The sequence below is a fragment of the Hippoglossus hippoglossus genome, chromosome 19 (assembly GCF_009819705.1).
Source record: "Hippoglossus hippoglossus isolate fHipHip1 chromosome 19, fHipHip1.pri, whole genome shotgun sequence".
In the NCBI taxonomy this organism is placed as follows: domain Eukaryota; kingdom Metazoa; phylum Chordata; class Actinopteri; order Pleuronectiformes; family Pleuronectidae; genus Hippoglossus; species Hippoglossus hippoglossus.
In genome coordinates, this window is record NC_047169.1 from 20389918 (window position 1) to 20414650 (window position 24733).

General features: G+C 42.1%; 1 protein-coding gene across 1 annotated transcript; it reads right to left on the reverse strand.

Moving 5' to 3' along the window:
• Nucleotides 1-1983: 1983 nt before the first annotated feature.
• LOC117753430 (dynein heavy chain 9, axonemal-like) lies at nucleotides 1984-24671 on the reverse strand. Its single transcript, XM_034571507.1, has 23 exons — nucleotides 24652-24671; nucleotides 20957-21083; nucleotides 20286-20432; nucleotides 18709-18817; nucleotides 16307-16365; nucleotides 14180-14530; nucleotides 13866-14001; nucleotides 12407-12603; nucleotides 12001-12263; nucleotides 11637-11798; nucleotides 10623-10845; nucleotides 10251-10417; nucleotides 9050-9193; nucleotides 8750-8909; nucleotides 7641-7796; nucleotides 6143-6275; nucleotides 5790-6067; nucleotides 5314-5444; nucleotides 5108-5234; nucleotides 4465-4617; nucleotides 3868-3993; nucleotides 2426-2665; nucleotides 1984-2172 (listed from the first exon to the last, which is right to left on the reverse strand). The coding sequence occupies exons 1-23, from the start codon at nucleotides 24669-24671 to the stop codon at nucleotides 1984-1986; spliced, it is 3798 nt and encodes a 1265-aa protein (XP_034427398.1).
• Between the last annotated feature and the right edge of the window lie 62 nt (nucleotides 24672-24733).

Below are 24733 nucleotides of genomic sequence, written 5' to 3' on the forward strand. Positions count from 1 at the left end.
CTGCTTACTGTGTCAGGCATCAAAACTCAACATGGAGAAGAAACAGAATCAATATGAATATCCAGTGTGATTGTTCTGTCCAGCTCATGTTAGCGCGTCTTCTCAGTCAGAGCCATCAACTACGGAAATAGTTTACTATTTGTTAATTAATGATTTCATTATTCCACTTTACTTTATGTGTATCTGTGGATTTGTAAAGTATCTGAGCGTTGCATTGTATTGTTAGATTTTTATAATGTATGTTAATAATGGGTCATTTGCATATTTTTATCAGAGTAGTGTTTTCATCATGGGTTTGTTGTACAGTTAGTTTGGAGGCAGTTGTAATGCAGATAAATTATCCATATATATTTGTAATCACTTAAAAAAGGACATCTTAATGTTTGTCACAAACACTTTTCTTGTCATAATTCAACATCATAGCTCAGGAACAGAAGGGGACAGTGACCATATTTTACAATAGTTTAGATACTGTCTCCTTGAAATTGTTCATTAGATAGTAGTAATAGTATATTAGTAATAGTATATTATAGGGGTCTGGACAAACATGCATGTAAAAGGTGATGTGAATGTTTGGCAGAGGCATTATTCCCGTTTTTTGTAACCCTGACCCTTTAAAATCCTTCAGGATGCACTCAGACATCCACACTGTCAAGCAAGCTGAAACAAGGTTTTCATTTTCAGATACTGTGATGTCAGGTTTTCACTTGACAGCAGCAAGATGAATTCTTCTCTTGCCGACTCCATTGCAAAGACAGCCGTGTAACAATATTGTGGAGCAAACATGTTTTTATCTGTTTTCTCAAGTCATGGATTAAAGGATTTGACACCCAGCTCCCTTGGTCCATGGTCCATTGTTGAAATGAAAGCCAGTGGCAAACTATGTGAGTCTTAGCGGGTCCCAGTGAGGGCATGCGCCATATGGTGGAGTCTCGCTACATGTACGCTGATCCAGCCATCAAAGCCTATTGTTTGTGCTTTGTTCAAGCTTCAAAGGGAATACTGGTCAGTCCGGAAAACCGCACAGTCAAACACAGCAGTTTGCCAAAGGGCTCTGGGAGGCAGGTATTCATCTCTGTGTAGTTAAAACTTTATCAGGAATACTGCAGAAACACATGCATGTGCATAAACAACCTGTTGGAACAGAGCCCAAACGGTTTGTTCTAAAAGGTTTTGCATGTGGTGGGTGTAAGTCATGATTCAAATCAAGAGTTTTATCTTTTGCTCAGTTCTTAACAACACAACTAGACTGTTGCTATGTACTTAGACTGGATTTTGAATTACCTCCATGCAAATTGGCAGTTTTGATCATCCCACCAAAGGATTATAAATCAGCTACTCTTGCTAAGCACTTGTTTCATTTAACCTTTTTGAGGGAATTAGTTGGCTGACTTTGGCCGGCAGACTGTTTACTGACTGTTCAGTCATAGCCTGCTGAATTTTGCTACAAACACTGCCGGTCTTTTGAGCTTGTGCATGGGACTGTAGCGAGAATGATACTTGCAGTTTAAAGTGAATGGAAGTTGGTCTCCTTTTTTCTCTATTAAGCATTTTGAAAACCAAAAGCACATGTGTGAATGTGTAAAGAATTAATTAAACTTTGTTCTTATCTGCTCTAATCAAAGTTTCAAACATTAACATGTCACTTTGATTTATTGAGTAACCTAACCCACGGTTACTTCAAGGACCCCAAACATTAGTTTAAAACTAGCACATCTATGGTGTTGTATTTTCTCACTTTGTGGAAGCCAGTCCTGGATGCTACTATTTTATTTACCTTGGTCAAGTAGGTTGTGTTTTCACCCCTGTCCTTTGGTGTGTTTATATGTTTATCAGCAGGACGATGCTGATGATCTACGAAACTTGGTGGGGATGTGGATCTGAACAAAGGTGCAGATCCACAATCAAATTGAATTGGTTCTTTCTTATCAATGGATACTGCTTGATGTAGTAACAGTAAGCTAACGGTCAATTGAAATAGCTTCAGGCAATCGTGTTGTGTCGCCCTTCACTCGCAACAAAGGCCCAAAGAAGGAAACCACCATACCTGTCCGTCAGAGGAGTGATGACTAGTCGTGGAGTGTTGCCCAGGTATTCATACGAGTAGGTAAAGTTGGCATCACAGATGTTGACAAAACAATGCCCCTCCTTCTCGCCCCAACAGTGTCTCAGCTGGGAGAGCCACACAAACGCCTGAGAATTGTCCACCTTAAAGAAAAATTTAACTCATTTGAACCAAAGATTGATAAAATACCAAACATAACCTGGGCTTTTCCACCTTCTAATTATGGTGGTGAGACACCTTGCTTGAATAACTTGACAGCATCACACACTGGTTACATCCTCTCAAAAAATGCAGCCGTCATGTCTGCATAAGAGTTTGTATATGATATGTTCTGAACCAGATTTATGGCCCCCTGCTCACCTTCTGTACGATCATCTTGGCCACCACGTCTCGGGCGTGGACGTCTATAGTGCAGATGGTCATCACCTTCTGCCGATCGCCCGGTGTGAGCTGGCCAACCAGCATGGAGATGAGTGTGTTGAGCTGGGTCACCTGTTTCTTGAAGTAATCCTTCATGGCGTTTTCATAGCCCTCCTCCAGCCGGATGAAAGCCATGCCGATGTCACACGTCCACCAGATCTGAGAGCAGGTCAACGCCACCTGAATCCGAGGCAACGAAAGGTAGAAAATAGAAGTGATGGAATTAATGTAGATGGATTTCTGTGTTCGTGATGTTCTCCCGATCTATCCTTGTTTATAAATAATAATAAAAAAGACAGCATCTAAATGTGAAACAAATGTAGGAACTGAGCCAACAAAGCATATGGTCTCACAATATGCCCTTGTGTTTCATACATAAAACTGGCAACCCCTCGCCTTTAGAGCACAGAGTTTTCTCTGTATGTGGGAGAATTTGGACTGAGATGCAAAGTTAGTTCTTGACAACCACGGCTGCTTTTGCTGATCAGTGTGAAAAGTCAACTTCAGTGAAGACGAGGCGGGCTAGGCACGTTTTATGAGGTCTGGTCATTTATCTGTCGAGGGTGTAATTGCAACTAAAGACCACTTTCTATTTTCAGCCCTACTTTGATTTTCTTAGTAAAATCGTGCCAACTGTGTCCAGCTGTCATCATCCACATGAGAGAAGATAAAAGTGTTGACATGGTAATTTATGCCACCTTATTTCATCACCATGCCCTCACAACAACAAGCTTCATGAGGAGGTTTATACTTCTTTGCCCTGAGTTTTGCCCTCAGGCTACAGGCTGCCTTAACCTTCCAATAGTAGATCTGCTTTTTTCAACACAGCCAGAGAGGAGGAGAACCTGCAGATGTAACGAAGAGCTGGAAAATGTACTGCTCCCTTGCACGCAGGCCACCAGGTCGGTTAGTGACTGACAGGTACACTAGTGAATCATTTCATTTCCAAATGAAGTGATTGGTCTATTTATTACAGTCCTGCGAGGGCCACAGACATCTGCTTTTTTTCAAACTTTATTTCTTGATGGCAATCGGGACATGACGAGTATTTCAATAAATTCAGAGACAACTTAGCAACCCTACCCTACCACGTATTTTGCCATTCAGAGCATCAAATACTTACTTTTCCAAATTATAAGTATTTGCAAGTAGGGAAAAGTGTTCCATTAATATAGCACACCCATATTTGTAATTACACTGTTCAGAAGATTCAACTCTGTGTGTAAAGCGTTAGTTAGTGTATGGACTGGGTTGAAATGTCTATGGGAGACATAGTAGTGATTTTGGAACAGATCCATCAGATGTTGGAGAAGGTGACTAAAAATAAAATCCCCAAAGTGAGTGTCGTCAGTTAAATCGATGTGTACTGAGCCTGTTTTTACCTGAGCTGGATAATCAAACAGCCACTGCTCTCTGGGTTTCTCCTCGTAGGTGATCACTGCCTCAGTCATCTCATGGCGAACTGTGTTGCGCATGGAGTCCATCACCCGGTTCAACCACGCCTCCACCTAACACAGGCACACGCACACACACACACATAGAGGCCCATGAATACAAATGTAGAAAAATATTGCGTTGTCTGTCACGTAAGCACCAATGGGTTCTCTTATCAATGGACCCTAATGAGGTCATTAATAAGCATTAGAGTGAATGTGGAGTCAGGCAAATACTATTGGATGTAATGGAAAATTAATGGATTTATGGGCTTTGATATGCAAAACCCCTGAGGGGCAATGACAGACTAAATTTTATTCGTCTCCTTTATTGTGGGTTATGATATCTGTATTTGCTACATATTTTCCTCAATGTCTTTCCATTACATAAAATGGCAGGTAAGTGAATTTTCTCATCTATCGCAGTCATCTACAGACATAGTGACACTGTCAGCATAACGCCTAATAGAGACATAGATAATGAGTCATTGGAAGTTGCGGCACCACAATTTTAAAGATGGGACAAAGTTTCCAGGTCTCTTTTACCTGTCCAGTGCAGTCACAGGGCTGATTAAAGGGGACGTACTCGTCCTCTCTGCTGTACATGCCCAGTGCAATCTTAGTGGGCTTCCCTTCTCCATCCTCTTCAAATTGCATCTTAGCCATGTTGTCGAACAGCTTAGACAGATGCCTTTGGACCTGAGCAAACACACAGACACATTAAGCTCGGGCTCGATTTACACTCAGCTCACGGCCTGACTGGTATTTTCTTTGCCGCTGCACAAATAAATAACATTTCATTACTGTTTTTCAGAGTTGTTAATAGAAGGGCAGGACCCATGTTCTGCTGCATGCCTGCTAACCTCCTCTTAAAGAGATTTAGTGGCAAGTTGTGCTTTACAGTGATTTATTCCTACGAGCAGGAAATGCATAAGACGGTGTCCTGATGATGGAGGTTGGTGCGGGCTGCAAAACTACGAGCAACATTGCCCCTGTGTGGGCACTGTGGGAACTACACAAGTCAACAGCATTCAGCAGAAGAGCCAAATGGTGCAGTGGAACATGGTTTTAAAAAACTGTTAAAAAGTAACTTGTAGGAAGTGCGGCATACAGTATTTTTCTGACTCTGTGAACACACTGAAGCATAACATTTCTTGCCACCCCCTCAGGCAAATATAAGTGAAGGCACCTGGTGTGGGTTGGTCCCGTTAGACAGGATGTCCAGCAGATCAGCTGACGAGACGAAGTAGAATCTCGGGAAGGCCAGACGCTTGGTGTCCAGGTATTCTGCCAGAGCCTTTTCACAGAGAGATAGTCTGTAGAGAAATAAACAGTCAGTCTATTTGTGAGACTGCCCCTGATAACAGACGAAGAAGAAACAGAAAGACGTCTTACATGCTCTGCATTTCCTCAAGCGTAGCAAACAGCCCTGGTTTATTGGTGGCCTCCACTACGTTGGGAGTTTGATGCAACTCGCTTGCCAGCTCTTTGAAACTGGTGTCAATTCCCTCGAAGCGCTTGGAGTCCTGCAGAGGAATTCACAGAGGAACACGGTCAGGGGATTTAGGTTTCCACAAGAGAGACGAGAGAATCACAGGTTTAATAGCAAACATCTGGGTTAAGCACAGCCCGAACATCAGGGGAGCAATTAAAACAGTTGTGTAATCTCAGCTCTTAAACTGGGAGTATGGGCTAATTAATGCATTCCTAATTAACAGCTATAACAGTCATGCTATCTGGGTTCATATGGCAACATAAGGGTGTAGCCTTGCATGATTATGAGCTTGTCACTGATGTATACCTGAAATATAGAGCTGTAAGTAATTGCGTATGTGTGTGTGTGTGTGTCTGTGGTGGTATTTGTCTGTCACCTCAGGCAGCTGTTTGCGTATGTCGTCAGAGCCAATGAAGATGCTCTCTAGATGGGTCCACGTCCGCTGCACCTCGAACCAGATGGAGATGACGGAGTCGGCGATAGACAGTTTGGTCTGCCACGACGACACCTCTTCCAGGAAGTGCCCAATGTACTTGGACGTCATGAGGTTCTGCAGCTGGACCTGGTTGTCCTCGAGCGTCTCAATGAGCTCCTCGTCCGTGCGCAGCAGAGGCACCTGGGTGCGTTGGTGGGGCTCGTACTGGAACTGCATACCTGCGTGCGATCGATAAACTCAGTGGACTGGAAAAACTTTGCATTCTGGTTAAACAAGGTGTCCCCTTCCCGTACCTGTCCATGTGGTGTTGAGCTCGGCGAGGACTTTCTCCATCCCCATCTCTTTAACAGCTTTATCCACAATTCCTCTCACATCCTCTTCAAAGCAGTGCAGGTTGAGCGACAGCAGGTCGGCCAGAGTAGTATCCTGCTCACAGAAAATGACATCAGTACTTGGGCTGCATTATGGGCTGCATTACATAACATGATAATATTAGTAACATATGACAGGTGAGCACAGGCTGTGATTGCTGGTTTCAAACAGGTTCCGAGCGACAGATTCACAGACTTAAGAGTGAAAGATAAGTTCTACGTAAGAGAAAGAACTACATTGCAGCAGAAACTATGAGGTCTAACTGCGTGGATGGTAAAGAAGTTATGGACCATAGCACGAGCACCCAGTAGCGCCAGTGTTACAGGACCAATCTCAACATTTTGCAACACATAAGGAGGACTCCACTCCAGAGTTACGGTTAAAGCTATATTGTGTAGAGTGTGGAGGTGAGGCCAAATAGAACAAAACATGAGAAGATCTGGACCAACCACGCAGTCTGGCCTGTCAGACCCAGAAACATCTCCCTGACTACCTGAGTGAAATAACTAACCAAAAACAGGACTTACTCAAAAGAAACAAACAAATAGAAACCATATACATGGTGCCAGGCTGATGGAGGCTGTTAGAGAGCTCTTATGTTATTATGAAAAAGTTTTGGGTTCATTAAGAAACTGTGGACGGACAAATTAGAATAGCCCTATGTAAAATATTCACAGGCTGCAATTATTGCTCGTACAAAGGCAATACAAAGTTTATCTGACTAACAAGTGGCATAGTTTAGACCTCTGCACTGTAGCTGCTTGAGCTAACGTTAGCATAAAAGAGCCTTGAATATCACAGCTCAGAGATCCGTTCATCCATCTATCATCTGTCCCGCTTATCCTTTTGATGGTCATTTCAGAGATATGAAATGTACATGCTTTTTGATTGTTGAGATAAAAAAGTAATCATCATTCAGCCCTGAGAAGTGCTGTGTAAAGCAGAGGAGAAGCCTGTCGTAAAGACCTTTAAAAACCTTGAAAGATATGGCTGCTCTTCACTTTCAAAGCAAGTCCAGCAATGTTAGAAATCCTTGCAACCAGTGGATAAATATTTATGGCGAGCGTCTAACGATAAAAAAGTTATTTTAGAATTTGTGGGTCCAACCCTTGTAACGGAGGTTGGTGGTAAAGACTTAAAAGTGAAGCAGGTCCAACTGTCCCCTGTTACTTTCCTTTCCGATAGTTGGCCAGAGCTAATTTTATACAGTACTTTGCATTTAAAAAATAAAGCAATAATGTGTGCGTGTCTCCTTGAAGTACTAGTGGCACACTATTAACACCACAGTTTATTTCAAATGTTAAAAAATGGTTGCAAGTGCACTAATAATTCAACAATAAAAACATTCGCCCAAAGCAATGAACAGAATTAGAACAACAGAGGGCTCGCATTGCGTATCTTTAAGAATAGATTGCTAACCTCGTCCATGGTGAAGCGGACTCCAGTGGCGGCCATCAGCTGATCCCAGTGGTGGGCTCGTATGGCTGGGTTCTGGAGCTCCGCCACAGCCCGGAGGGAGATAAGGAGGTTTTTCACCCTGCTGTCGAGACCCGTGAAGGCATCCCACGCTCTAGCCTACAGGGGGCAGAGGGCAGGAATGACTTCAAGGGTTTTTGAAAGGCTTTTGCTTGGAGCCACAATTTCAGATTTAATTACAGATAAATTAACTAAGTTGACATTTATTCAGTTACACATAGAGGCCTTGCTCAAGGGTACGCACACAGTTGCAGCGAGAACATATCTCCGCCAAGGTGCAACAGCCTTAATTTCATTCAAGCTGCACCAAATGTCACACACTTATAAATATCAGTTCCTTAAATGTGCCTGATTCTTCCAGGAATGATTTCGCAATGAGTTTGTTGAAGATGCAAGTCTCCATCTGACTTACAGTGTTACCTCCACGGAGGAGGTTATGGTTTCACCCCTCTCTGTTCGGTCACTTTCTCTAACGTTGCAAAAAGATGTTTAGATTTCCCAAGGAATAATTCATGGGTTTTTATGAAAAAATCAGGCATGTTTAGGGGCCTGATATTGATATTACAATTTGGAACAGATCCGGAACAAAATCCAGATCAGAAATGTGGTTTCAAGAGATTTTTTTCAGCAGCTGTACGGTAACAAACAGGCTACAATCCTGTAATTACCACCAATGTTTGGCTGAGATAATGTTGATTCAGTAGGGAATTGGTGTTGAATCTAAGGGAATTTTGGGCCTTGGCAGAGGTATGAGATCTTTACAAATACTTTAAAAATGTGTTTAGAATTTAAATTCTATAATGGTTGACGTCTGGGGTTACAAGAGTGTAAACTTCCCCCAAATATAATAAAGAGTAAGAAGGGGAGGCAGCTTAAACTCTGACAGCATCTAGGATGATGGAAGAATAACTGTTTGTAGAGGGGTTCACTGAATGGTCAATTGCAGTTGCAATTAAATTATTCATCTAAGATTTTCTCAGCCTAGCACACTTTTCAACCTCTATACTACTGTATGTTATACATCCTGGTCTTGCCCTTTCTCCCCCCCTCACCTCTTTATCCAGGCACCGTGTCTCTTTAGCAAAGCGTTTGCACTCCTGCTCCATTTCCTCCACCTGGATCTCTCTCCACAGAGTTGTCGTCCACTCAGCGATGCTAGACTCCACCATGGTGATCATGTCCCACAGCTTCTTCAGCATGCCCACCTCAAGCCTTGGGGATGAAGTGGACAAAGTGAATTCAACTGAATAACACTGACTGTGAAGGTAAAATAAGATCCCCACTGCAAAAGACTCATTAGCTTCACATTTGGCACAGGATTGGTATCTTCGCCTGCCAGCGTCGGGCTTTACCTGCATTGTCGGAGCTGTTTGAACTCTGAAATGTGGACCTCAAACAGGTTGGCAGACTTCTCCAGAGACGCCATCACTGCCTCCCGCTCCTGGATCTGCTGGTCAAAGACTTCCAACATCTCGAAGGGGCTTTTGCTGTCAAACCTGGTCAGATGCACAGAAGCACCCGTCACATTTGCACAAGTCCAGTATAAATCAAGCTGCTTATGAACGGATGCAGTTTAGCCAAGCCTGACTTGGCTGCAGCATAACCAGACCTAACTGCACACTGTGACAATTAACAATGACATTAATGGGAAAATAATCACCAGGTTATTAAGAGACCAATTACACACATAACTAATCTGACAATTATAACGAAGCATCGCTACCTATGAATTAATTATCTTTATGTGAAGATTCAATTAGCCTTGTCGGATGTGACCTCTAGCGTCAAGATAACACTTCGCTATTATCAAGTGAGAAGGCGAGGCAAGGTGACAGTCTTATCTTTTCAAAGGTTCTCGCTGAACAGAGTCAGTACTGTAAATTAAGTAGCCTTCACTGACTGACTGAGGCAAATCTGCATTCTCCATTCACCTCCTATTGATCATTTATAAGGTGCAGAATTAATAGAATTCTTACAAAACATAATACACTAGTTATAAGCAGATGTCAGGTCCTTTTTAACAGTGTATTAATCCACTGTCAACAACTGTAGCATATTTATTAATTATATTTCTTGTATTTATTAATGAAGTCTGTTACTACTTCACCTTAACTGTCGGTGAAAGACCATCTTTTAATAAAAGCCATGGTCTTGAGTGTGATGCTATCCTGCTATATTTCATACATATAAAATAATGATGACATATTTTCAATAAACATATCTGCAAAATGTTCACTGTTCATTTGTTTCATTTTGTTATATAATATTCACTTGTAGCAACTATATGTCTTTTTTTTTTCATTATGTTTTTTGACTATACTGAAAGTTAACAGGCAATGATGCTGATTTTTAATAAGATTTACTGGCCAGTTCAACCAAACTGAACTTTGACCCCAAATATAGCAACCTTAAAAAAAACATATCCAGTGGCAAAGTATCTGATTGATAGAAAGTTGAAGATATCATTTTACTTTTGAGAAAAATGTTGAAATATTGGACTTTGGATTCTGTAGTTATTTAATATGGTGCAAAGTGGGTTTCAGTTGTCCTCACCTGAAAGGCCCATTTCTGCGAAAGTCCTCCCTGAAGGTGTGCTGCTCCACATCAAATGAAGCACATTTGCAACGCAGGCTAGCCACCTCATGGACCTGCAGCGGCGCCACCTGCTGTTTGGCCGACACCGCCTGCTTTTTCACATTGTTCCACTTGTCTGGCAACTCCTGCAGATGGACAGATAGATTTGATGCAGACAGAGGGAGATAAAGAGGAAGAGAGAAAAATGAGGGGTGCAGGAGTGACAGATGATGAATGGCCAGGAGGAAGAGGGTGGAACAGGAACGGGCAAATGGAAGATGCAAAGTAAAAGTACGAGAAATGGTTCTGTCTACGCTGAGTTATCTGAAATGACTGAACACCAGCCCTTACCTCTAACTGTTTGTAGACCACATCAGGCAGCTCCTGCTCATACACCTTCAGCAGAGTGATGGTTTCCTGCAGGGGCTCAAACATGGCGTCTGTGGCTTTTTGTCTTTCTTTTATAGCCAACAGGTGACCCATCATGTCCACCAGGCCATCGTAGTCTCCCTCCTTCACTTGTTGGCCCAGGCCAGCCTTAGTCACGCAGATAAACTGTTCCAGGTCTGACAGGCTGAGGACGAATGACTCTGATCATTATAGAGGTTCATCAATTTTACAAGAGCTTTACTTGTTTAAATGTATTTTCACGCTTCTCATTGTGCATACGTTGATTTGTTCGAAGCCACCGGCACAATAGTAGCACTTACCACCACGTCATGATTGATACTTTTCTTGAATTGGTCAAATTCTTCATAGTTAGATTATTTAATTAATTCAGTCCCTCCTGACGCTTTCTTTCTCTCTATCTTTCTCTCGCTCGCACAGACACACACCGATACACACACACAAGCATTGTCATCGGACACATCTGTAAACTCTTTAAACCGGCTAAAAACAACATTAATATGTTTTTAAGCATATAAAGTAGTATAAGGATATGAAGCTCGGCTCTATTATAACAATATGACTGTATTGGTTAGAGCACATGACACAAGTCCATTTAGAACGTGTCCAAATGCGCTAATCTAACGGTAGAAAAAATGTGTTCTGTGTGGATGCAATTAAGGAAACTGCACCTTCTCATATTCCCCTTAAAAACCAGGTGCACTTTGGCAGATTGCTATTATCGACGAGTCAGGGAGATTATTGCATAGAACATGTAACAACTACACTATATGCCCATTGTGCACATTACTGGTGAATGGAGTAAACGTAATAAAGATCAACTCGAAGCAGAAGGTTTGTGCTAAATTGCTTTGAGTTGAAGTTTCCCAACATTATCGGTCATAAGCTTATGGTTTCACCCAACCAAGAAAGGCTTACTTGAAGTAAAACCCCCAAGTTTATGAAATATTGCCTCACCTGTTGGTTACATTGTCAATTAGGTGCTGTTTGAACATGAAGCTCCACTTTTTGATGATGTTGAGCAAGGCACTCTTCATGATGCGGCCATCCACCTTCATCCACCCATGGAACACATGCACTGCCTCCAGACCGTGCACCTCTTCGTAGATCTTCTCATACCTACAGTATCATGACAAACAGATTCCATTCAGGTACATAAGGGCTTAACTTACCCCTAAGGCTTATTTCACCTTATTTTCCAATCTTTTCTCCAAAATAAAATCCTATTCCAATCCTTTAAAGTTGAGATGAACATAAGAATGACCAGAAATTCAAGAGCAAATACAAATAAGTGCTCAAACTCTGCTTCACCAATACCCACTTGTCTATCTCGTCCCTGAAGTCATCCAGTGCTGGCAGGCTTTCTGGGACTTCATCATCACCATCAACCTCCATCTCTTCGCTGGTGAGAAAGTGGCCGTACAGGAGGAACTGACGCATTAACTTCTTCCTATCATCCACGTACAGGAAGCTGTAGTGGTGCAGAGAGCTGCGAAACTCACAGCACGTTTCCATGACGCCCTGCACACGTTTCATAAGGACTTGACGCAAGTCAGCCAGGTCAGCCATGTCCTCCATGTCAGCCTGAAGAAAACAGATCACCAACCGCAGCATTTAGTCAGTAGTTTTGAACATGCAAATAGAAGGGATATGCATTTAAGATATTACAACTTAAGGGAAATGACTGTGTTTTGTAGATATTGGAGCTGAACCACAAACAACAGTACCTGGTAGTGGGGGAAGGGGATGTGCTGGGCGAGGCGTGGCACCAGTGAGGAAATTCTGAACACATCATTGATGAGGCTTTCCACCAACTCAAAGAAACCGTCCCCAGCTCCAGACTCCAGAGAGGGAGAGAACACCATGTCAGGGATCTTCAGGCTCAGCTCAGTCTCAAAAAGAGGGGCCCCTGCAGTTCTCTGGTCTGGACCCAAAGGAAAAAAGTGGAAACTGTTAAAACAACACGGAAAACTCTTCTCAAGTAAGTAAAGCATCCTGGCATCCTGCTTTGTCGTATGATATTTCCCATTGCCCTCCCCTATTGAGTCCCCTGCAAAAAGCTTCCTGATCGTAAAAGATTTTCTGAACCCACACAAGAAGAAGGACAGGGAGAGGAGGATGATGAAGTAGAAGCAAGGAGGAGATGAACTGGATACTGTAACAGGCTGGCAACGATTCACCACGAATCTTGAACCACGTCCCAATTCATCTAAACCCGTTGACAAAACTTGTGCCAGCAAACAGAAGTATTTCATGTCCACAGCCAATACAGGCGGACACCCAATTGACATCAAAAGCCCTGAGGACATGTTTTTTCAGAGGCGTTCCAAGTCAGCGCTGGCTGGAGGACGACGTTTTTAGTTAATGGTGGAATCAAAGTAGTGAGTAGTGCTGAATGTTCTGATATTACATTTATGGTTGGCGGCAAGATTTGAGGCTTTGGAATAACAATAGTAAGATCGCTACAGTACTACAGATACTATGGGCTCTATTTTGTATCCAAGCACATTGCAGAAGTGCATTTAAGGAATGTCCAAATCCACTTTTGCTAATTTAATGGTTCAATAGGGTTGCATTTAGGATGTGACATACAATGAACCATGTCCCATTCCATTTAAAAGGTGGTAGGAGCAGGAGGTAGTAAGAGAGAACGCTTCCCTGCAAAAGAATTACGTTTCACTTCACACACGAGCAGATCATCTGTGTGTGTAACAACCAGAGTGTAGGTGTGTTGTGCACCCACCGATGTAGCAAATCTTTCTAACAGAGACATTTGCCTCATGCTTGCTGCTCTGCGCCACTGAACAAAAAACACACTAACACCCACTAACATTTGGCTTTTGTCTGCACTGAGAATAGATACAATCGGCATTCACTCCCAGGTCAAAGGACTCTGCAGTAGACACAGGTTTTTATCGGCTATTGGCTTCGATTGGCAGTGATGGGAACAAGGTCCCGGGTGAATGCGTTCATTTGGCAAGACCGAAAGGTGAGAGATTATCAAACATGATGCACCACAGAAAAAGCAGTGAGACAAACTCTTCTACTGCCAATGGGAAGAGTCAATCACCTTATTTTAGCAGGTTTACCTACTTTGAATAACCTGCATATACCCTCTAAATTTAGAGTATAAGTTTTTAATTTTGTGATTTGATTGTTCTTTTTACTTTCTCGCTAATGTCCTACCTGTGTTATCCAGGAAGAACTTGAAACAGTGTTTGATACTGTTGAAGAATCCGTCTATGACCATGTCGTCGATGTACTTCAGATAGGCCTTCCACTCCTCAGTAGACGGCTCAGCCCTGAACAGCTCCAGATTGCTCTGAGACGTGACGAAGAGTGACACAGAGACAACATTACCATTTCTCCCATGTATGTACACATTTAAAAATAGTCTGAATTCACAGACTTATATTAACAGTGAAGAATGATGAAATTAGAGCAAAACTCAAAGCCTATTTGGTATTTCACACAAACACAGAATAACGTCTTTTATCTACCTTAATCAGGATGTGAATCTTTTCTCCTGAGGACCGGATCAGACTGTAAAAGCTTTCCACCCTCTCAGCCCTGTCCTCCAGATTGAGCAGTGCATCTTTTTTGTCCTCCTTCCTGTTGAACATAGGGGTGGCCCAGGACCTCATGCAGCTTTGGATCTCGTGTACATTGTCTTTGGTTCTCTGGAGTCGGCTCTCCAGGTCACAGACGGAGTTTTGCACTTCCTGGATATACTGCGAAATACCTAGAGGGGGAAAGATGACAGAGTAGTGAGAACGAGAGTGAATGAGAGTGTGTGCTGCTCCCTCACTGTGAGGGAGAGCAAGCCACTCAAACAAAATCACGACTGTTTGCTGTCATGGCTCCTTAATGGTAGAACGAGCTCCCCATTTACATCAAGACAGCGGAAGAACAAAAAAAAAATATATATATATATATATATATAATAAAAAAAAATCAGTTTAGTTCCACTTATATGTAGCACTTGTAGTTTTTGCTTTTTTGAAGCAATGTTACCTACTTGATTCTTGTTGTTCTGGGTTTGTACCCTCACGGTTAAATGCATTTATTGTAAGTCGCTATGGATCAAAAGCTTCAGCTAAATGAATGTAATGGGAAATACCGGGATCACCTAAAAATGTGTTCATCTTGTGTCTTATTTTTTCCTTCAGAAGACAACTTAACCTGCATAATTAAGATACGTTTGACAACTGAGGTCTCTCATTTCATCGCCTCTGGTTTCCTATTACAAATTGTGTAGTTTTCTGTAGTACTACTTTGAATAATATCCAAACAGCAGGGGGGGGGGGGCCTCTGGAATTTGATATAGCCCATTAGACAATTCGTGAATAAAAAACAGGCAACAGGAATATTAAAAAAATTTATGACAGCAAGGAGGTCCCTTCTGGCTGGCACACACATAGCTATTACTGTATGTGTCATCGCAGACAAGCATCAAAGCAACTGTCAAGAAAAATAGATGATGATGGAGAGGAACGATGTGCTTTCAAAGAGAAATGGACAAGCAATTATTTCTTGTCTGATATTACTTCGGTGTGCCTGCTTTGTGTCGATGCACTCACGGTGATGGAAAAAGAAAATTTCTTCTGTGACACAAAGAGAGACACTGAGACTGAGTAACCATTTCTACCATTAATGTAAACAATCTAAAGATCAGAAATCACCTAATAGAATGCAAAGAGCAACATCCATAGCAAAGAACAACATCCATAGCAAACATACAGACGTAACAAATGCTGTGCAAAAAGCCATTTTAGAGTCGTATCACTTCTGAGTTTGACTTAAGGGAGAACTGCTGTCTTAACAAGTCATGCATGGCTACACCTCATCACTACCATCTGACATCAGACGCCTCAACAAAGAGAAACAGTTCCAGCTGGCATTAGGGTTGGTATGATATCGTGACTAAAGTAAGTAAGTAAAGAGATTTTTTATCAGTAAAAAGAGTTTTACATCAATAACCTGGCACCCAACATTCTTTTGGTTGGGGAATTATGACAAAAAAACCTGAGAGAAGAAGAAAAAAGCCTAGAGCAGAGGAGAAATCTGAGAGTAGACGTTTCACACGCACACAGAAGCAGCATGAGCCTGAGAAGAAGAGCTAAAGCACAGGAAATAAGCAAAGCAGGATAAACTTGAGTTCAAGCACAATAAGTCCTGCCCTCAAACTGAAAGACCACATTCTGAATAAAGATGGGAAAATACCCTATAGAAGGCCATAGATTAAAATCACAAGCAATAGTTAAAATCACAGCAACAAACAAATGAGGACAGAGATAAAAACAAGCACATTATATTATATCTATATGTGTTCAGTTAATTAGTATGGCCCGCAAAGGATGTTATAAAAATTGAAATGGCCCTTGAAAGAAAAAGGTTTCCCCTCCCCTGCCATAAAGAGATGTCAGTGTGAGTGTGCTTCAGCAGTTTTCACAGCATTTAAACAGACTCGCTTTAGTCGATGCATGAATATTAAAGCTCTCAACCAAAATACAGTCTGCCAGCACACTCAGCATCGAGTGTGACCAGTGGGTGTATTTAACAAACACACCAATGGACATCTGCTTGACTGACTTTTTAAAACAGACTAGTCATAATGTATTACAAACATGTCTTTCTTCTTGGCACCTATCAAAATGGTTGAGGCCTAGGTTACCGTCCAGGTTGCCTAAAACAACAACAATGTCTGACACATGGATACAATGATAATACACATGTGAACATGATGTTATCAGGCCCAACATGGAATGAAGACTCCCAGCTGTTTCCCAATTCAGGGGCTGCATCCCTCAGACGCTGCATTTGAAGAACAGTGGCATCAATGCGGAGTGACTAGTGTGTCCCATTCTAAGGCTCCTTCAAATGGGGTGAAGAAATGTGGGTGGATCCTTCTCAGCACGACCTATCTCAGATTCATTGCGTGCCGGTGTTGAAGCTAACAAGTTGGCTATGCAAGCTAACGTGAATGCAGCAGCTCAGACTAGGTAACAATGCACCGGTAAGAGTGGGACAAGCTAGTGACACATATAGGAAATCCTCCATAGACCAGACCGTCTCATTTAAGTTCAGCCTTCAAAGTCTAGATTGGCCTGGTCCTCCGAAGGATGCGGTCCCTGAATTGGGACACAGCTTCTATTTACTTTTAAATGGGAAATTTCACTTTTTTTTTAAGTGCATAATATATTGCTTTTCAAAATAAATACAATACTAGTCATCCTATACTCCTTTACCAAATGAACAAAGTATATCCACAAAATACACACCCACTGCGCAGCATGAAGGAGATAAGTGTGTGCAGCTACTGAACATTCTGCAGAGGGACTGTGACTTTGTCCCCACAGACAGCCGCATGCTTTCACTTTTACCGTAAACTCTCTTCTCATTTCTGCTGCGTTCTTCTTCTGGGAATCCCAGGGGCTGAAGGAACTAACAACATGCCTGCCAGCGCAGTGTCAATCAGAGCATATCAATGATTGAACACCTCTCCTTTTCTTATTTTACATGTTTTAAAATGCAAAGCCTGTCATGTCACATCTCTCAGCATCCTGCTCTACCCTCGAAATGACAAGGATGGAGGGAAACACCAGGGAGTAGGAGGAAGGAGGAAGATTTTGATCATACAAATAAATATCTCCTTGAACACTGTGTATAGCTGCTTGTTATTCTATAGCTTACTATAAAGCAAATACAAAAATATTTTTAGATAAATTTTACATTTGCTGCTTTAAACACAAATATTAGCTGTTCATTCTTAAACAAATATCACACACAGCCTTAGCGTTCTGTATGGGTCGCAGCAGCAGGGACAGACACTTTGACTTCAACAGCAGATTGAAGAAAAGACATCACAGAGTTGGACTTGCAATCTAACTGTTGGCATTTGAGACGACAACAGAAACAAGCGGACTCTACTCTGTACGCAGTTCAGCAACACACATTTACCCCTAAAGTTCCTTAATTAAGTCGGAGTCAGGTTTTTCTTTTCATCCAATGGTAACCAATGAGGCAACCTGATGACAAGACTTGAGGAGAAAGCACTGTTTTGTTCCCCAAAAAATACCGTTTGTGAATTTATTACACATGCACATACACGATACAATGCATGATAATGTCTTAGTGAAGCTATAGAGGCGTTGCTAGACCAAAGAGCTGTCTAAGGACGTCAGGGACAAGATTGTAGACCTGCACAAGGCTGGAATGGCCTACAAGACCATCGGCAAGCAGCTTGGTGAGAAGTAGACAACTGTTGGTGCCATTATTCGGAAATGGAAGAAACACAAAATGACCATCAATCGCCCTCGGTCTGGGGCTCCACGCAAGATCTCGCCTCGTGCGGTATCGATGATCATGAGAAAGGTGAGGGATCAGCCCAGACCTACACGGGAGGAACTTGTTAATGATCTCAAGGCAGCTGGGACCACAGTCACCAAGAAAACCATTGGTAACACACTATGCTCCAATGGATTAAAATCCTGCAGCGCCCGCAAGGTCCCCCTGCTCAAGAAGGCACATGCACAGGCCCATCTGAAGTTTGCCAATGAACACCTGAATGATTCAGGGAAGGCTTGGGAGAAGGTGATGGGGTCAGATGAGACCAAAATCTAGCTCTTGGGCATCAACTCGACTCGCCGTGTTTGGAGAAAGAGAAATGATGACTATAGCCCCAAGAACACCATCCCCACCGTCAAGCATTGAGGTGGAAACATTATGCTTTGGGGGTGTTTCTCTGCTAAGGGGAGAGGACGACTTCACCGCTTCACTGTTTCTGCTACTGAGTAGTTCAAATGTAATTTGTTAAAGCTGTGAGCACCACTCATGAAATGTACTTACCTCCACTGTCCTGTGGTGCAGGCAGAAACTGTCGAGCTAAAACTATCACCATGGCAGCAAGTGCGGAACAAATGTTTTATGTAACGCGGGTCAAACCGACCATTTAACAGTCACAAAAATAAAACAATTACATGGGTAATTTCTCAATTATGCGTCTGCTAGTATGAGTAAATGTCCAGACCTTCGCTGTTCCAGTTCAGACTCTCCTCAGCGTTTTTGAGCTGAGCGTCGATGTCCCTGAGTTGGCCCAGCACCAGAGGATGCTCCACGTCGAGCACAGAGTGCATCACCTGCAGACAAACAGTGGGAGAAAACAAGAAGGAAAAGAGGGATGTGATGTGATTTCCAGCTCCCATTAAGCGTTCAGAGAAATATCATTTTAATAGAACCGCCAGTGAAAGGCCACACAAGAGCCCAGAGCAGCAAGACGGGTGTTGTCCTCATTATAGTCACTGTGTCTGGATCCAAACATGTTGCTAGGACTTAATCGGACTTGAGGGTTTTGCTACCTGAAGCAATGAAATGCTGTAATTCTAAAATTGTGGCAGCTGTGACACATGTGGCTGAGCTGCCCATTTCCCATTACAACAACATAACAGAATTTTATGTTCTAATGTCTAAAGTCAGTAAGTGAATTCAAACACACAATGTGCATCCTCAATTGGATAATTTGAGGATCTTATTCCCAAAAAATAATTCTTGTTTTAGTCTACAGTCTGTATGTCTATGTGTCCCATTCTAGTGAACACCTAAAGGGAATTTCTTCAAATTAAACAAATATTCACCACTAAAACATGAACTTAATAAATTCTGATGGTCAAAGTTCAAGGGTATGCTGATTTCACAAAAGACAATTCTTAATCAGGAATCATATTTCAAGAATTAAGGAATAATTCTGACAAATTCTCTGACAATTATTTAATTAAACAATTTGAGAAGGATGACTTTTATGAATCTAAAAGGCAACATCACATTATAGTGATATCATTATAATAACACCTCTGGCCAATATTTAACTCCCTAATTCAGGAACAGGAGGAGATACAGTGAATGGACTGTATTTAAATAGCACTTTAAACTCCTCAACAGTAAAGTTGACATTCATCCGTTTGCACACACATTTACACAGCACTCCTCTATCTACCACTTTGTCTACATGTCATGCATCTCATTCACACGCTACTCAGGAGCAATTGTGGGTTCAGTGTCTTGCCCAAGGGCACATTTCAGACTGGACGAGCCCAGAGATTAGTGGACGACCCGCTATAGCTCCTGAGCCACAGGATATTGTGATTGTATATTTTGTAACTGGTTGTTGGAGGAATGGAACAGTGAGACTTTACTACTTTTGTCTATACTGGAGATTTTATCACCTCGTGTCAAACTAACTATTGAATTTCCTCAGTGTATCTTATCTTATCTTATTTTAGCTTAACTTAGCTTAGTTTAGCTTATCTTCCACACCAGTCAGTGTTAATGTTAATGTCTGGAACTACTACTCTATAGTGTGAGCATAAGCAATTGAGAGGATGACATGAGAGGATGGGACATCAACAGCAGGACTTATATATTTCAACTAACTAACGGATGTTCCCGTCTCTGCAGCACTGATGCTAGCATGGGTTAAAAAGCCTCAGACTGCCATCTAGAGGTTGACATGTTTCCCCTGCTGCCAACTGTGAATCCACCTCATGCTGATATCACACTTTATTTTCATCCGTGTATACATTTCCTTGATGGCTTATCATCGACACCAACCTTGTTGTATGCGCCACTGGTGAGCTCCAGGTTGGCAACATACTGCAGCAGCTGCCCCCTGGTGGTGTAGATCTGCATTGCAGTTTCAGGGATGGCCACAGTCTGACTGGCCTCCAAGTACTTCACCTCCCGCAGTAGAGACGCCAGCTGAGAAAGAGGACGACAGAGGCACTGAGAGACATAACAACATATTCACAACTTGATGGTCAAATTGGATGGACAGATTTTGATCGGTGAAGGCAGCCACTATTTAAAATGTAAGCCCTATGTCACAGTAAAAAACATGAGGATCCAGTACTACAGTTTCGGTGTTGGTGGGAGAAAACTTTCCACTAAAGCTCAGATTAATGAGAGGTCAGTTAGAAGCTCTTTAGGGCAGCATGGCCCAACATCACTACCTTTAAATGAAAAATTGAAATACTGACTCAACTTGTTAAATTGTGCAGGGGAAACAAAACTTTATTTAAGGAGTTATGGAGCTGTGGGCAGGTGTATGACACTTAGTGGAAGATGTTTAATGAAAGAGATTAGTTTGATATACGGCATAACCAAACTAATATATCACTCAGAGCGTGTCCACAGTTTCTCAGAGTAAAAGCTTTAAAAACAGTGGCACCTCTAGCAGCCTCCCTTGGATCAGTTTTTAGAGCAAGGTGGATTAATGTAAAAACCTGCGGGCTGAAGTTGACTGAGATCAGCTGAGTGGCCGGGTCTCTGCTGATTAACGGCAGGTTCAGGTTGTACTGGGAGCTCTCGCTCACGGTCTCTGTCCATGTCTCATACAGACTGGTGGAGTATCTGGAATGGAAAACACACAGAAAACAACCCTTTATCTCAGTCAAACAGAAGTTATTATCACACAGAAATATACCCATTGTTTCGTATCTTTCGGATAATTGCAGGAATCTCTGTCCGTCTGACTGTGACTCTCAGGGTTCTGTGTAGAGAGTCGAGCTTCAGTGAGGTTTTAAATAAACAGGTGAACAGCTCTTTGTGCAGCAGCAGTGGAGCAGCTTCAGGGTTCAGTCTTTATGCCGCGTTCCATTATAGCTCGGAGCTCGGAAGTTGCACCTGGAACTCCCCCTCAAGTCCCAATTTCAGAGGAACCTCACCACCCCTGACTTCGAAATCCAAGATGGCGGCTCCGTGTATCAACAGTAAGTAAAAGCTGTAGTTTTTACTGTTTATCAGCACTTAAATTTGTCGTACACATAGTATTATCCGATAACTTTCTGTGGTAGTGTTATTATGGTGTTAGTATGCCTGAAATGCCATGTAATGTGTTATTCTGAACTGGTTTTGCTAACAATGGCTAGCTGGCTAACGTAAACAAACTCCGAGAGGGCAGCCGCAAGACAGGCTTTCTCTTTCTTCGACTTCCGACCAAATGTGCAACAGGAACGTTATCAACACTGATTATTCAGGTGGGACATCATTCCAAAGCCGAGCTCCGAGGTGTAATTGAATGCAGCATTACCTGTCGCGGCTCAATTAACGCAGGTCACTTTTACAGTTTCAGATAGAAAGCTGCAGCCAACATTACCACAGGCCAAACAAACAGCCCATTCCAAACAGGCAGGTTTACAACAAAACCTGCACTAGTTCCCATTAAAGGAGCTTTTCTTTCATAAGGGCACAGGTATGAAAACAACATAGAAATCAACCAAAGCAAATAAGAGGCATATGATTGAGAAATTTTCCCCAAATAATCCGAGGTTGTAAACAGAATGAGAGGCGTCATTTGCTTGTTCAAGGGCAGAGGGAAAGGCAGCAGTTCAGGAGGGTTACACGCAGGTGTGCAGGGGTAAGATGAGGATAAACGCTGATTCATCTGCAAGAGGCTGGGAACAGACAGCATTTCAGGGCTCTGTACAGCTATATCAATCTGTAAATAGCTGAGATTATGACGAGAACTTAAGTGTGCACTGTGTGCTCCTTATTGGATTTCTGCTGTGAGCTTCATTTCCTGATAGTGGCACCGCAGACGCAGAGGCAATCAAATGCCTCGGTCATGGCCATAAATCACACTGCATTTTGTCTGTGGGGGTAATGAGTGAGGATGCCCATTCTGTTCCTGACTGGAAAATGTATAATAATGGTGGCACTCACTCTCGACTGAGGCGATGATTATTACAGCATAACAAGAGCTCTAATTTCTGATGGGAGTAAATTGAGGGCAAAGAACTGCTGTTGTTCATCATTCCAATACTGTGGGTGGGGGGGCACATCGAGTGAAGGAGTCATATTAAGTGTGTGGAACATAAAGAATGGCTATCTGTCTGGTTTTGTGTGTGTGTGTGTGTGTGTGTAATAATGTGCATCATTCACAAAAGACCTTTTCACACACGCACACACTTTTACATTACCATACTTGTAAGGACTCACTTATCTCTTTTCTGAGCTTGGTCTGGAATAGCTGTAACTTAACATTCATCCTCATCTTAGCTCTAAAACAATATACTGGCTGCTGATATTTTAAATTAAAGTGATAATATCTTTCTTCAATTAGGAGACATATCATTTGATCAAAAATACATTTTTTCTCTGGCAGCTGTCCAAAACCAAAACATATTCACTATCGTGTAAAAGACATATTTCTGGTTCCAAGCATCTTCATTACTGCTGATGTGGAGAGGTCTACTGAATCTAATGGACAGTATATTTCTTTTCCAAAAGAAGAGCAAACAACTGCCCAAACAGCATTTGTTGATTCTCTAAGTCCTGGGTTTCATTGCTTTGATCGGTTGCCGGTCAAGACAGTTTTTCTGCAACTGTTGATATCGCCCCCTTGGAAATTCAAAATGACCTGAGTTTATTGGGTTATGATGCTGATTTCTTAACTACCACAACTCCTTTATCCATGACTCTCACCTACCGAGGTCACAGAGAAAACGAGAGAGAGAAACACTCTGAAGATGTCAGCAAACAGGTCACAACTTGTGAAGTCGGACCTTTCAGAAAATACTGAGGTCATGAATACCAACAAGAGGCGGGCGTTAAACAAGGCCCCATTTGGAAACAGCATATATTTCTATACCGGCTCATTTCCACCCATTATCTGCCTGATCTGTTTGTTGTGTTTTCTCTCTCTCTCTGTTGACCTGCATCTCTTGCTCTTTTCTTCTTCCAACAGGAAGCAGCCAAGCAGACTGGAGGTCATGCAGCAGATGGGATTCTATGGAGATTCTGTGGAAGCTTTGAATGCTCAGTCCACTCTGTCTCTTCCTCATCCTGGCATTTCACACAAAACTGATTTATCCCTTAAGATACAGCATTGACTTCTTTATGTAAATAGTTAAGTTTTTTTTTTTTTATTCCATAAGGTGTCCTCCCTCATTTGTCAATCATGTTTTGTGCTATCCTAGAAATATGTTTGAAATACACAGACCTTTTTACAAGATTGTATTTCTTTACGCTTTGATTCCCCTCAACAGCCAGAATCTATATTTACTGCAGGTTGTATGTTTAGAGAATTCAGCTGTCAGCTTTTCACCCGAGGCGAGACCCCATCACTCTTGTTTTAGCCTCTCTACTGGCTCCCAGTAAGTATTGGTATTGATGTTAAGATCTTATATATAAGAATATCATATTCTTATATATTTAGGGCTGGTTCAGGTCCGCCTTGGACCAGCTCTTAGTTCTGCTGCTATAGGCTTAGATTGTCAGGCAACACATGGACAAATGGAGCTTCTCTTTCCTCCTCTCATTCTTCATCAAATGAATGTCTCATTGATACATGTTACTGCCTATATAGCTTTAATCAGCTACCATGTGTAGAGTGCCATGTAACGTCATGCTGTGAAGACATTTCTACACAAGTGTAAAAACAGACATGCCCTCTCTCTCTCTCTCTTTTTGCCTCTAACATAATTCTGTTTGATTCCATACAAACAGAATTTTCTGACCTATGGGATGCTTTATCTTTCAGTTTTTGATGTTGGATATGGTCTAAAAGGCCATTCCTCACTTGGCATCAGTGAGTAGTGAAGGAACATATGGGATTATGGGAGTCCTGTGAAATAATCTGTGGAGCAGCGCCACAGTAATGAGAACATAAATCACGCTCGAAGCTGCGTGTCTACATGCTACTCCACAGGGGCTGCTTTCATAAATGTTACACGCTCAACTATCAAAATCACAAACATGCAGGTTCAAAGCTGAGTCTGTGTGAAGTCACAGCCACAGAGGGAGCTAATATCTGATTAATGTGATTGGCTTTCAAGGTTATTACAGTCCTGAAAGATGACATCTCATTCTGTCACCGTCTATTCTGTTTAACCTCCCTTTCTGTTCTTTTATTCAGTGATACATACATCCAAGCCTGATGACCTGTGGTGTAATACAGGAAAATAACATCCACACTTACTTGTCCAACAGTTGCATCATCTCCTCATACTTGTCGATGACCTTGGCTCCTTCCGCAGACTCCAGACACCTGCAGAGAAGAT

Coding starts and splice junctions, on each gene's coding strand:
- LOC117753430 (XM_034571507.1), bottom strand. CDS start 24,671: ATGATGCAACTGTTGGACAA. Junction 14,531..16,306: donor GGTGCCAAGAAGAAAGACAT/GTTTGTAATACA, acceptor GAGCCATGACAG/CAAACAGTCGTGATTTTGTT. Junction 14,002..14,179: donor AGATTCACATCCTGATTAAG/GTAGATAAAAGA, acceptor GTCACGTCTCAG/AGCAATCTGGAGCTGTTCAG.